The 15,514-nt window shown below is 35.9% G+C and overlaps 2 protein-coding genes across 3 annotated transcripts in view; one reads left to right on the forward strand and one right to left on the reverse strand.

Annotated features, from left to right (window-relative positions):
* The window catches only part of LOC137388792 (carnitine O-acetyltransferase-like), a 29,112-nt gene extending 19,353 nt beyond the window's left edge, over window positions 1-9,759 (reverse strand). Inside the window, exons 1-4 of one of the 2 annotated variants that reach the window (XM_068075241.1) lie at window positions 9,637-9,759; window positions 1,636-1,800; window positions 1,142-1,263; window positions 836-967 (exon numbers count right to left, since the gene is read on the reverse strand). In XM_068075241.1, coding sequence (XP_067931342.1) covers window positions 836-967; window positions 1,142-1,263; window positions 1,636-1,800; window positions 9,637-9,678 — 461 coding nt within the window. In that variant the 5' untranslated portion in view covers window positions 9,679-9,759. Of the gene's footprint in view, window positions 1-835; window positions 968-1,141; window positions 1,264-1,635; window positions 1,801-2,531; window positions 2,606-9,636 lie in introns of those variants that run through there. The other variant, XM_068075242.1, reaches the window with a different exon arrangement.
* A 4,098-nt stretch (window positions 9,760-13,857) lies between these two features.
* LOC137388026 (antho-RFamide neuropeptides type 1-like) lies at window positions 13,858-15,031 on the forward strand. The gene is made up of 2 exons (XM_068074544.1): window positions 13,858-13,991; window positions 14,629-15,031. Exons 1-2 carry the CDS (start codon window positions 13,858-13,860, stop codon window positions 15,029-15,031), a joined length of 537 nt encoding a protein of 178 aa, XP_067930645.1.
* The last annotated feature ends 483 nt before the right edge of the window (window positions 15,032-15,514 follow it).

The raw sequence follows: 15,514 nt of genomic DNA on the forward strand, positions 1-15,514 counted from the left end.
TATGCAATGTATCATTTTAGACAAATGTACTAAATATTACTTTGCTGACGATTTGATAAGCTGTTGACAAATCAGAATTTTTTTCTAGCATTATAATCTTCAAGTTAAACAGTCCTTAATGTTTGTTAAAAGATCACTGTTTATCACTTCACTGACCACTCAACACTTAGAAGACTGGACCTGAGATAATCCGGGGAGTTGTTTCCTCACTTGATCCTATACCCGAGTAAATTTGGCTGCGTGGTTTTGCTTTGTTCTTTCGTGTTACAATGTACCTGTTTATGAAGGATTATAAAATTTGGGTCGTTTAATAAAAAAAAACGTTTCCAGTCTAACTCTAAAGTTTCGACTCGATTGGTTTATTACTGCTGGCGATATCGTCAAAATATCTGAAAACTGAAATGAAAAATGGCTGCTGACAGAACATCAATTTCTCATGATTGAAATTTTTGAAAAATTGAAAAACACTAATTGAAATTTTTGGTAGCAAAGGATCAAAAAATGGACAAAGCTAGAAAGATCCTTCTCATCATTAACCAGAGTTTTACACTAAAACTATCTGTCTTTCTATTCATAACAAATATTCACACTCTATCAGGCTCATTGCACTGCCAATCATAACGTTTTTTTTCAGTTACCTCTAAAGTCTAAAACATCACATCTTTGAAAGAGTGTGAACAAAAAATAATTTGTTTTTTGCCATAGAGGTCTACAAGCTTGAAGCTCCAACATGATATTCAGTTTAAATGGAAGTGCTAAAGATAGAGTGATAGGAGCAGATAACTCTTTATTATTTACAAGCGTCGAGAGAGGAACAGAAATATATATGGCATACTTGTCTATTTGCTGTTTATAGTCTATCCCTGCTCTGATCAGCCTGGCAGCATAGGCAAGCCATTCCTCATCCGAGTTGAAGCGCTGAGTAGGCATGACCATACCCGGGTTACTGTTGATGACATTCGGGGCTCTGCAAAAGTTGTTGATAGTAAATCCCTAGCAGTGACTGCTGCCAATACAGCATCATCAGATTTCCCACTGCAATCTTCCATAGTTGAATAAAAAATATCCATCTAAGTATGTCTAAAAGTGAGATCGGCAGCAGAGCGATTCCCAGTGTAAAGTTCATAATAGGAAGAATTACCTATAGTCCAAATAAGCAGTGTTCAGCCACCAGTCGGCTAACCAGCTGTCCTTCCCTTCCGCATGCTTCTCTAGAAGTTCATGCAGCTCTGGCCCTTCATTCTCAGCAAACCTGCCCACGATCTGCAGCACATGGATTGGTAATGTTTCGACAAGACAATCTCACACGCACGTGTAAATGAGAGCTCTCATCTGGTGATCAAAGAGTGTATATATGTTTGGTTTCAGTTGCAAACTCATGCGAGGTGTATGTTAAATATATACCTTGCTTGAGTTAAAATCAAAAAAATTCATGAGTATCGAAAATCAATTTAAATCGAAAATCAATTTAAATTGCAAAAAATGCGATTTTTTTGCGATGTAAATAAGTTTTTTTTCACAGGATCTTGAATTCGATAAATCAAGATAAATTTTGGAAAAAAATCTTGATTTTTTGACAAAGTCAAGATGCTTTTCCAGTCCTATCTATTTACTACAACGCGTGTTACAACTTACCTCAGCTGTTTTCTGGTATTGCTCAGGTGTAGTTATCGGACTGATTGTCTTGAGGTATTTGTCTAGCGTCTGTTGAAGAGGAGGAACTGGTAGTCGGGGCAAATCTGCTTGAATAGAGAACATGCGACCCTTGCTGGCACGCTGCAGAGCCGGCATTCTTGGTAACTGAAACCCGTGAACCATTTCAATATAACAGAGTTTAAACTAAATGAACTTTCAACTAATCCATGTAGCTGACACAGATAAACTAATATTGTATATACACTGTATGTATAACTATTTATAGGCATTGTAATCATCAACAAAGCGATGTATTTTATTACATGCAAAAAAGAAAAAATGCAAAAACAGAAATCAGGAATTATTAAGTGAATTGAACAGAGGTTTTTTAAATGTAGGTAATCTAATAGTATTGCGGAGGAGTCGAGATAGTGTAGTTGTAGTAACAGAGGCAGTTGTAGTAACAGAATGTTCAAAAACTAAAACATACGATGGTGGATGTAGTATGCTGGTATCACAGAATAGAAAACGATGTTTGCCATATGTGTGGAAGGACAAATATTGTAAAACAGATCCCCAACAGAGTTGAAGGCTTTAAAAGTGTTCATATGAATAGTAAGGAACGATGGGGCACATGCCCTACTCTTCCCTACCATCTGTTAAAAAACCTGTGCAGATATTCAGATTGGTTCGTTTACTACCAAATTTACAATGGATGAGTTTACAAAAAGCCTAAGAACCAGTCTTATGCTAAAGGAGAAAACAACTCCGTCATGTATGAGGTGAGACACCAATAAGCGTATTTCATAACAATAAAGTACCAATTCCATTATACACCATTAGAGTACGTGACAGTATATTACTCTCCATTACATAACCTAAAGCGAGTGCCTTACCGACAAACAGTGAGTGAGCCCAGCCACATGCGATAGAGTAATCCCTTATAGTATAGAGACCTTATCAGAAGCTGTAGCAATTCATGATTAACTGGGGTTATTGCACTCGACCATAACAACTCTGCCCTGAGTCCAAAGTTCATTTATTCTCAAGGATCAAAGTTCAGCCAAGGTGATCATTGAATTATTATAGTTGAGGCTACGCATAACATTGCTAAGGCTACGCGTAACATTGCTCAGGTTCCATAGGGTGTCACCAAAGCATAAACTGAGTGAATGGATTAGACAGAGCTATGAGCAAGAAACAAGCTCAAAAGACATCCTTAGACGCATGACCTAAGTTGCTAAGGATGGTCTATTTATTACTGGTAACAAATATTTTCCTATTAAAATAATGCTACTCGCCGTGTCTTTTGCAAAAACAAAGGCAGTCGAGATATGAAAGAGAAGCACACCTGTAATTACTACAAGTCCGAGATCTAGTTTTTCCACAGGACCACTATAGCCATAACTTACAGAGTACCACTATAGCCATAACTTACAGAGTACCACTATAACCATAACATACAGAGTACCACTATAGCAATAACTTACAGAGTACCACTATAACCATAACTTACAGAGTACCACTATAACCATAACTTACAGAGTACCACCATTGCCCTAACTTACAGAGTACCACTATAGCAATAACTTACAGAGTACCACTATAGCCATAACTTACAGAGTACCACTATAACCATAACATACAGAGTACCACTATAGCAATAACTTACAGAGTACCACTATAACCATAACTTACAGAGTACCACTATAACCATAACTTACAGAGTACCACCATTGCCCTAACTTACAGAGTACCACTATAGCCATAACATACAGAATCACTATAACCATAACTTGCAGAGTACCACCATAACCATAACATACAGAGGAACCACTATAGTCATAACATACAAAGTACCACTATAGCTATAAAATACAGAGTACCACTATAGCTATAACATACAGAGTACCACTATAGCCATAACATACAGAGTACCACTATTGCTATAACATACAGAGTACCACTATAGTCATAACATACAAAGTACCACTATAGCTATAACATACAGAGTAGCACTATAGCCATAACTTACAAAGTACCACTATAACCATAACATACGGAGTAGAACTATAGCCATAACATACAGAGTACCACTATTGCTATAACATACAAAGTACCACTATATCCATAACTTACAGAGTACCACTATAATCTTCACTATGTAGTCATTAATCAAGTGTTGGGAATTAAAAACATTCATAACTCAAGAGTGAGTCATCACAACACTGATGGGTCAACAAAAGTTAATTGCTTCCAGATTGAATGCTCTGTCAGCGTTGTACAAATCGTTAGAATCATTTTGGACTATATTACAATTATGGAGAACCCCTGAGAAACAGAGATTTGCCAAAAAATAACAAAATTCAAGGTTATAATTATAGCGAGCAGAAATAAACAAGTTAGACGTTTACCCAACCATACCAAAATACAGAATTGGTGACATAAATTCTGAGAACATTTTAGGTCCTCGCCTAAAATTTCTTCTGTGCAATATTTTACACAAAGCTTCAACCAGAACACAAGTATTCCAGATCTTATGATCATTTTAAATGAAAATAGCATGAATTGTAGAATAGCTGTCAGCAATCATTGCTTTCAGTAAATCAGAACAACTAGGACTTCACATCAATGTACTATTTCACTCATGAAGTTGTTGAGTTGATACAACCCCTCCACTATTTCTGATGCATTTCTGATGCTATTTATCACAATCCAATCAAACCTCTACTTACCAAGTTACAGTGAAACCTCTAGTTGAACGTCCCCTCTATTTGAATGCCACCTTTATTTGACCGCCACTATGAGAGAAGGGTTGATAAATTGAGTGCCATAACATTCAATTAGAGTTTTACAGTACCAGTACAATACCAGTAGTCTTACAAGTTGGTATACCTTATTATTCCGAATTCTATTTCTTAATTTGACATGTATTTGAAACAAATGGAGACACGGAGCCTAACTTACTCTGACTTGAAAAGTGTACGATTGAGTTAATTTGGTTAATTCTTTTAATTATTTTTGCTGTACATCCAGACATGCTGTACAAGTTGTTTACATCCAGACAAACAAGCATACCTATCTTGGCAAACCAGCCAGATAACAGAATGGTGGACAAGAAAAGGAAGAGGTTTAATACAATCGATGTAGCAATTACTCAATTACTGCAAATATAGCAAGCAAAAAAAGAAAAGTGGAGAAATATGTCACCCTTGGAGAGAAGATTTAAAGATGCTGGCATGTACAAGCAACTGTAATCTCAGTAGCCATTGAAGTATTGGGTAGAATAACACCAACATATCAACAGTCGCTATCAAAGTTTTGGGTACAATAACACCAACATATCAACAGTAGCCATTGAAGTATTGGGTAGAATAACACCAACATATCAACAGTAGCCATTGAAGTATTGGATACAATAACACCAACATATCAACAGTCGCCATTGAAGTATTGGGTACAATAATACCAACATATCAAATGTGGTCTGGTCAAATAGTAATAACAATCAAAACAAGTTGTAAAAAAGCGTGGTAATGGGAATGACTAAGACTTGAGGCAAGTGCTCAAAATCCCAGGTCGTAGGACTGGTGACCTTGACCGGTCGGCGTCCTAACCAGCATCGCATTAGTTTTAACAGGGACAAAGAAACAACTTAATATTTATATTTATATATATATAAATATATGCCAGTATATATATACTGGCATATATTTATATCCTAGTTGAATGCCCGACGCTGCCCAGATAATAAGTCTTTGCGCAAAAAACTTATTTTAATTTGACATAACAATAGTTACCATTCTACCTTTCAAACTTCATATCAAGGGAAAAGTGTTTTGTGCAGTTAAAATGAATTAAGAGAAAGAATAAAAGAACTGTAAAGGTTTTTAAACTTTGTCAAACATCTGTGACTTTCAAACTTCATATCATGAGGAAAATGTTTTGCACAGGTCAAATAAATTAACAAACAAAATAAAACAACTACGAAAGTGTTTAAATGTAAATGTTAAATAATTAGCAAGTAATAGCTAAATTAAGTATGTTTTGCCACGATTACAATAAAAGATGATTTGGTAATGATACAATTAATATGAACTGAGAAAACAAAATCAAAATCCTAAATATGTTCAATTAGTAATAGCCACTCCTGCACAGAGTGTGTGTGTGTGTTTAAAAAAGGTTACTGTTCCAGCAGAAGCTATCCATCAAAACTTTGAATATGAAAATAGGCTCCTGGTAACTCTCGATACTGGCACAAATGAAAATATGAGATATCGGACTGCCTTTGTCTGACCAAACAGGAAGAGAAAATAGAGGCTATTCCTACTCGAGATATTACAATTGTCCGCATGAAAAGTATTAGCCTTTACCGATTTAGCTATTGAACCTTATGGAAAGGCGAAAGTAGTAGTTCATGAAAACACAAAAAAGCATCGTGTTTCATAGAGTTTTAATTGATACATCATTTAGTGTGTGGAATCAGGAAAACAGTGTTTACAGTACAGAGTGAGAGCGATGAATCGTAAGAGCCTTCGTAGACTCGTGGTTAGACAATCGAATTACAAACCTGCGGTTGCGATCTTCGAGAGTTCAAATCTAGCAGAATGCAAGCTTTCAATTCCAAGATTTTAATAGCTATAGCTGGACATACCGAAGGACATACAGACAGACACACAAACTTTGAGACTTATATAAATACTAGCTGTGCTACCAGGTGTTGCCCGGGTAATAAAAATCAGCTTATAAACAATGAGAAGTAATGAGAGTTGCCTGGCAGATTGCCAATGGAAAATTTTAGTAAGCTAACTAATGACAATCACTTACGCAATCATCCTGCATAGTACGCAAAGCCGCTGGGTATTTGCTCTAATATAATGACTAACATTGGCCTACTAGCAACTCAATCACGCTGGTGTAATGGGTATGGCGTCGGACTGGTGAACTTCGGTACGGATTCTTCATTCCAAAATTTTAATAGCTATAGCTGAAGGGACATACATACTTTGAGAAATATATATATAGATTTGTAGATGCTTATTTATATATATATATAAACTGGAACCAAACGAAACACAATAAACAAGCACAAAAAATAAAGGGGCTTCTTCGCGAAAAGTTAGAAAGAAATTGAGAACACTAAGTCACAAAGTATTTGTTGATGCAAACGTGGATGGGTTTGTGATAGTATGAACATTGTTACCATCGACAATCCCCAAAGTATTGTGGCGCCAAAGCCGAGATTCGGCGATATAGTGTGAACTAGCCATAAAAATAATCTGCTTAAACTATCATAGTGGCTTTACGTTCGAAACTGACTCTAAAGTCAGTTTCACAGGCCACTCAGTTTCATGTTTCAGTGTTTAATTTCACATCAGACTCCAGATACTAACTTACATGTAGTTTGCACATTATGAGTTTATAAGGCTGTTGAATACAAGAAATTGTCAAACTAAACCATGGAAGTCACTAATACCGAAAAATGGATTCACCAGAATTCTGTTGCGCATTGCAATACACAGACAATTTGCATAAGCAAACATGAACGAAACAATCCATAAAAAAATCAAATCAATTCGACAAAATCCAATTTTTTTTGTTTTTTTCAAAAAAAATTATGATTTAGCAACCCTGTGTCTAACTGGTCATGGTGTTTGAACAGTATCAGCTATCTCAGCAAGTCCATGGTCTGTGACTGTCATTATGTGACAAACTCATTGTGTGATCAGATGCCTGCCTCAGTCAATCAGCCGACTATCCCACTAGCTGGCTGACTGAGAGGGTACAGCCAAGAGTGACTTGGCCTGGCCTCACCAGACTGAGCCGAGGAAAAGCCGAGTTGACTGAGAGGGCAACCAATCAGCCGCCAGACAGTAGAAAAATAATCAGCTAGTTACTGAGACAACTAGCCGGCCACTGAGCCGGCACCAAAAAGGCTGACTAGCCGGCAGAAGACAGCCAGTCAAGCCCTGAAGAAGAAGGCAGAACTAAGCTCAATCCCATTCAGTATACAAAAAACATGACAGCAAAGATCCATTAGAGCAAGGGAAAACCTCATCCATACATTTTAAATTCTTTTCCATTTTCAAATTCAATTATTTGGTATAATTCAGCATAGGTCTGATCATTCCTTGGTTGTTCTGCTAAATACCAACCATCAGGGTATCACTCCATTTATCGAACCGTTCTGTAGCTCAAAATACAATTCAAGTCATCCTTTCGGAATCCAACTCAATCTATTGGCATAGACTGCTTGGGCTCAACATAGATGTTATACAGACCTTACTAATTAGCCAACACTGACTCTATTTCCCCCTTGATTGCCCACTTTGTAACGTCAAATGACGCTAGAAAATTCATATCATTCACCTCATTCATGTTCTGTATTTACTACTGCAGCCACAGCAAGTTTACTGTAATTATTTTTAAGAAACTTCAGAATTCTCATAGCATTCCAAGCCAATTCACCCAAACTTGTTATAGCATCCATGCCAAAGATGACAGAACAACCACACACCAGCCCATTTGAAAACAGGCAACAGAATCTCACTGTCATTCCTGCAACAGTGGTAACCTTGCCCAGGTATTCAGCGGTGTTTCCATCCGACATGAGAGCGGTCATATGCTTACCAATGTAACGAATATTAAGTGAATCTAAAGCTTTCATAAAAATAACAGTTTGTTGACAACCAGTGTCAACAAAAAATTTTAACCAGAGACCTTCAACAAACACATAACTCTCATATTTATTACACTTCAATGTGTCATATATGACACACCGGTAAAACAATAAATATATTTATGGTTTCACAGGACGATTATCCGACGCAGCCGCTTCCGACTCACATTTCCCAACAAACCTTTAGAGCAGCTATGAGACAAATGATCAGCAACATCACATATGTTGCACGTCCTCATTCTTATTTGCTTTGATTATGAATAACTTTTCAAAGGGCAACTACAAACCATATGCCCTGCTCCCATGCAGATACAGCTAGTTGACAAACATAACTCGAGCCATCGCCACGAAAGGCTAGCATTGCTAAAGCTTTGCTGACGGGATCTTCCAGCGCCATTTCCTGAATGCTTGCAGTTGACTTCAACTGCATCGCCGCATCACCAGGTAAACCGACAATAAATGCACATCTAATAGGTAGCCAAGCATTGGTTTGTCACATTGACAAAACACCTTTAGGTCATTTTAAATATACATCTACTGATCCATCATCTGACAAGATTCTGTTATTAAACTAATTTTGGGATAAAAACAGGTTACTACCTACTGTATGTGATCTTCAACTTTTTCTTTAGTTTCGTCGCATCACATACTGTACTTTTATAAAGCAATGATGCAATATATTTAGAGGCCAATGTCATATTAAAGAGAAATTTGGACTAATGCTAAAACTAATATTGCCTATAAGTAAAACTTGTATCTTGGTTTTAAATTTTGTAATGATAAGTATTGTTACAGTATTTCAATTATCGACCAATCTTTCAATAAGCATTTTATAAAATCTTTATGATGAAAACATATTTCAGAATGCTATAAAAAATGTTTTCCACGAGATTGATAAACTACAATCACAGCTTTTCTAATAATGTTGTCAATTATATTAGGTAACATGCATTGCATTGAGCCCAAAATTACAGCTGATGGCACAATAAAATATGTAAATTACTTTAGATTTCGAATAATTGTAAATAACTTGACCAGCAGTAGCTTGTAAGTTATTTAACCACCAACCAGCAATTACCTGCAGGTATTGAATAAAACATTAGGATTAATCAAAACAGATGAAAGGGATTACCCGATTATTATCATTATAGGTAACCATTGCTATTGCTTATTATTAAATTTTTGCAAAATGTAATGATATCGAAGCAATTTAGCTGGTAAAACCGGGTCTAATATAATCAGCCAAAAGTTTCTAATTGATTCATCGCAATGCCATGTTAACGCAACGATATGACAATCTGAAAAAAATTATATAAGCGTACCTTAGCTGGCTTGCAATAAAATAATCGCTGCAGAACAGTCATACTTTTGCCGTAAAATCTTTTTTGACTGTTTGCATTCACAAAAATTGAGAGACAAATTGATGATCCGGCTTGACGGAGATATGCAAATGTAACTGCAGGTTTAAGTGTAGTTCGTGATCTCGGATTAGCTGTGTGCTTTTTGAGGTGCATCAATTAGGCAAACCGATAAAAAACATTAGAAATGAAATTTGGTTATTTTGGTCTTGACATAGTTGCAATTTTTATTGGTTGTTTGCTGATACCTTCCGTTTAAAAAATAAAAAGCTTTACACTCGAAGGCTATGCATCTGATCAAAGTCCACCACTTTATCGAGTTGCGTGTTCAATTACAAGGTATCACAACTACCGAGGTTATTGTCTTTGGCGATTGGTGCATCCTATGGCAGATAAATGGTTGGTTTATGTGGTCATGTTATACCAATGATATACAGCCCCCATGTGGAGGCTGTATATCATTGGTTATACATGTATGCTGTCTATCTAGATTCTAAACTAACGACTTTGCAAGTTGCGAAAACCAAGTCGGTGAGATAGCATTAGATAGATATTTTAATGAATAGTAATAGTGATAGAATAATTGGGTGCAGCGAAGTCAACTTCTATAGCTACTAACGTTTAAATTGTTGTTCTAAGGAGATGGAGTTGGCTTCTCTCAGTGTTGATTTTCCTATGAAATTTGCTTTATCACCCTTGGTGTAGTTTCCAAGCTCAAATCTGAATCAAAAATATTCACAGTCACATTTAATCTTGTTTTTTTATGAGACAGAGAAAAAGGAATGCTTATAGTTGAAACATCTTTAAAACTTGAAGCAACTAATAGATCTGTATTTGAGGCAATAATGATTCCAATGTTTGAATACTCAAGTATTTGAAACAAATTTTCTTTGTAATAATTTGAGTTCATTTTCATTGGATTTGGTCTGTTTTAAATTGGGCAAATACAAGAGCAACTTGAAATTGGATTTGACAAACAAACAAAAAGGTTTTTCTACATAGAATTGAAAAATGAATTGAATTATAAAAGAACATGTCACTACGAGCATATTTTTATTATACAATTTAATTAAAGGTCAGCTCATCTGACATTATTGAAAAACTTTTACTGGAGACAGTAAAAGTAGTTATACAATTACGAGGCCTAAAATTCCTGTGTTTTTCATATGATATCATTTGGCACCAAACATGTGCAATCACAAAATAGCAGAACAGTAACAGTAGGAAAGTTAAGTTTTAAAGTTTAGAAGTTTTATGCTCTTACTTTGCCCTAACTTTTGCATCTTAATTATGCGCTAGCCAAGGATCTTTTTATTAGTTTCAATTTGTAGCTAAATAATCTAATGATGATATTAAAGGTAGTTTAAAAATATATATTATAAGAATATTATAATCATCAAATAATAATAACCATATTACATCATTGATCAGTTGATAGCACTGATGACTTGGCCCGGCTTGTTTAATATCTGTTTATCACAGATTGCATGTATTTTTACTGTATCTTCTATGTTTCTCTCAGGCAAATAAGGGCCTGAGAGCGTCAGAGAAACCTGGCTAGTAGGACTTTTTTGCGTGGTCGTGGAGTTGACCCCAACCAGGCTGGCAACACGATGAATTGCGTACAAGTGTCTTAGGACCATGTGCTCTTCTTTACATCCCATAGCAAGGATTGAACCACTGACTTACTGTTTGACAGTCCAGAGTGCCAACCATTACACCTCTTGTAATGTTAGTCTTGTTCGTTTCTATGTTTTGTTAGTTGTTGTTTGCATTATTTAGTAACTCAAGATTTGATTTGTACATTTCAGGCAAGTCATGAGATTCAATTTACTAAATACGTTTTGATGCGCAGAGATTATTTGACTCTAGTTAAGTTAGTTTATAACTGATTTATTGGAACATTAAAAAAGTGAGTTCGAGCATCATTGGAAGTTGAACTGAGCAACCTAGGAATCAAAATCTAAAACAATGTACAGAAACATAATAACTTCTTAAATCAACTCATCTAGCAGTTTTCATAACACAACTAAATTTGGTCATTTGAAAGAAAAAACTTTTTTTTGGTCAATGATTAGTGAATCTAACAACCGAACATTGAATTTTGAAAAAAGGAGACAACTCGATCAACCCAGGTGTGTAAAGTCACTGAGACATTAAAATCATGCGATAGGCTGACCAATTAATTACGATGTAGAAATGTCCATGTTTCCCTCGTTATTGCGTTTTTCATTCCTTTACAAACAAGATGGCTCGTCAAATGAAAACATACAAAAGTTTGTTGAAATTGTTTGTTTATATCTAGAGATCAAATTTTGCACGTCTGCATTTGATTGCATGTTTGCAATCTAATCAAATAATTAATACATGACACTATATGAATGTTTAGTTACCATTTACCATAGTTACCATGACTATAGCTAGAGCTAGAACTATAGCTAGGGTACATTTTATATAGTATTAGGCCTACATATTTTTGGAGTTATCTAAACCTAAGAATACTAGTGTGTGCATGATAAGTGATCATAACTTCAATGAGCCAAACAATTGTTCCAAGCCGTGCGGTAGTGACTAAAACTCTATCTACTCATACTTGATTAGAAGTTGTCTTGCCTTATCTTTTGGTACAACTTGCATATATACATGTAGATATACTAGCTGTACTACTCGGCATTGCTCGGGTAATAAAAAAGTCTTTGGACAGAAAACTCATTTGTATTAAACCTATAACAACATTTGCCATTCTAACTTTCAAACTTCATATCATGAGGAAAATGTTTTTTTGCAGGTCAAATAAAATTAGAAAAAAATAAAACAATTATTAAAGGGTTAAAATGTAAATGTGAATTAATTAGCAAGCAGTAGCTGAATTAAGTCTATTTTGCTAGGATTACAATAAAATATGATTTGGTAATGATACAATTAATACGAACTGAGAAAACAAAATAAAAACCTTGACTATGTTGAATTAATAATAGCAATTCTTGCATAGAACTGTGTTCATAAAAAAGTTACTGTTCCAGCAGAAGCTATCCATCAAAACTTTTAATACAACGATACTGGTACCTCTCGATACTGGTAGAAATGTTAAAATAAGATATCGTACTGTTTTTGTCTGACCAAACAGAACGAGAATGTCGAGGCTCTTCCTACAGCGATAATACAATCGCCCACGTAAAAAAAATTGTCCTTAACCGCGGATATAGCAATTGAACCTTACGAAAAACTAAAAATAGAAGTTCAAGAAAACACAAAAAGCATCATGTTTCATAGAGTTAATAAAATCATAGAGTTTAAAATAATATGTCATCTAGCCGTGTGCATATGATATATGGGTTATGATTGTACCATTGATTCGTATGCATTTATAGCTCAGTGGTAGAGCACATGGATTTGAAACTTGCAGTGGCAATCTCCGTGTATTCAAATCCATCATACTGTGGAATGTTAAACTCCAAGATTTTAGCAGCTAATAATAGATGGACACTAGCTGTGCTACTCGGCATTGCCCGAGTATTAAAAATCAGCTTATAAACAATAAGAGGTAATGTAGTTGCCCACCACTTGCTATTAGCCTGGCACATTGCCAATAGATAATTTCAGTAAGCTTACTAATAAGAGCTCCCGCTTCTCATAACGTTACAACATCACACTGTGTTTTAACAGAGAGTGATAGCGTATTTGCTCCCATAATGTGACATATATTGCCTAATTCATCTATCAAGCTCGTGTGGCTGAATTGGTAATGCAGTTGGACTAGTGAATGAGAGGCTCCGAGATCAAATCTTCCACGATACAGATTCTTTATTCCAAGATATTCATATCTATAGCCGGACAAAACAGACACATATACACAAAGTTTGAGAAATATATATATAGATACACAATGACAGAAACACAAACTTTGAGAAATATGTTTTTAGACTATATTGACAGGAATTCTAACATTATATAGTAAGTATATCATATTGATAAGAACCATAAAATAATTGTATAGACTAAATTCTAATATATTTTATAGTCAATAATCTTAACATATTACATAGACCAAAAATAGACCGGATTTGTGATATATTACATAGACCAGGATTCTAGGATATTACACAGATAGAAATTCTAAAATATTATGTAGATGAGGACCCTAAATGTTTTTTTCTTATGCATCTTGAAAAGCCGTCTAGCGAAATGGTTTTTATGACAAACGATTGGGTCACTGTTCTGCCAAATGAGAACAGCATAGATGGCCGTAAGCAAGAAGAAAGTTTAGATAGTTTAGCTGCAAAGCAACAGGCTGTTACAGAACTGGCAAAAGGCAAAAGGCAAAAGGCTTGGCAGATTTAGCGCATAGAGAGAATTGAGTAACAAGCAAGTTATCCTTCAGGCTCTCTATTTAATTTAATTGTCAGCCATAGATACTCATCTGCTATTTTAATAAAGTGTCTATCACTGAAATTGATCCTAGTAAGTAATGCTGACAAGCTGGCTGACACAACAAGAAATTTCATAATCTCTTGCATCAACTCGTGTTGGCATCAATTCCAAAAAATATTTCTGACAGCAGTTTCCTTATGGCTAACTAACAGAAGCAAATAGTGATTCTCTAATCAGCCTCAGATATTTCAACATATGATAAGCACATGTTTTTCCATTGTTTCTACAAAATTGTGGTGCTATTTTATGAAATCAGCTAAATTTGGGTAGTGAGGCAATCTGGCAGCAAGATAGCGGGCAATATGGCAGTGGTGTAGCAAGACAATATAGCAGGGAGATAGCAAGACAATATGGCAATGAACTAGCAAGACAGTATAGCAGAGAACTCGCAAGACAGTATAGCAGCGAACTAGAAAGATAATATGAAAGAGAGCTAGCAAAGCAATATTGTGAAGAAAAAGCAAGGCAATATGACCGAAAGGTAGCAATGTAGTATAGGAGAAAGGTAGCAGGACAATATGACAGAGAGGTAGCAGGACAATATGACAGAGAGGTAGCAGGACAATATGACAGAGAGGTAGCAGGACAATATGACAGAGAGGTAGCAGGACAATATGACAGAGAGGTAGCAGGACAATATGACAGAGAGGTAGCAGGACAATATGACAGAGAGGTAGCAGGACAATATGACAGAGAGGTAGCAGGACAATATGACAGAGAGCTAGCAGGACAATATGATAGAGAGCTAGCAGGACAATATGACAGAGAGCTAGCAGGACAATATGACAGAGAGCTAGCAGGGCAATATGACAGAGAGCTAGCAGGACAATATGACAGAGAGCTAGCAGGACAATATGACAGAGAGGTAGCAGGACAATATGACAGAGAGGTAGCAGGACAATATGACAGAGAGATAGCAAGACAATAGGACAGAGAGCTAGCAGGACAATTTGACAGAAATGTATTACAGATGTCAGCAGTCACCAGTAAGGGTTTTATATTCTCATTTTTTGCAGAGATTTCGCTATCTGAAAAACTCTGAACATATCAGTGGCTGACATGGTAGATCTACCATGTCAGCCACTTACCACTGAGCACATTATTAAGCTAACCAAATGGAGCAACTCAGCACAAAATGTCTGCATACCGGTACACATTTGAGGAGTGCTAATCTATGGGTATTATTACTAGCATCATCAGCGTTGAGCTGACCCGCTGTACATGACTTTGTCCAAGGACAAATGTAAAGGAATTGTTGTAGTGTGTTACAGCAACATATCTCCTCTACCTATTGGTGCAGCAACATCTCTCTCTTTATTGGTGTAGAGTGTTATAGCAACATCTCCTTTCTATCAGATTAGTGTCTAGCAGCAAAGTTATGTAACTATTGACAACTTTGGAGTTTCAGTAA

Source organism: Watersipora subatra, chromosome 2 (genome assembly GCF_963576615.1).
Source record: "Watersipora subatra chromosome 2, tzWatSuba1.1, whole genome shotgun sequence".
Classification (NCBI taxonomy): domain Eukaryota; kingdom Metazoa; phylum Bryozoa; class Gymnolaemata; order Cheilostomatida; family Watersiporidae; genus Watersipora; species Watersipora subatra.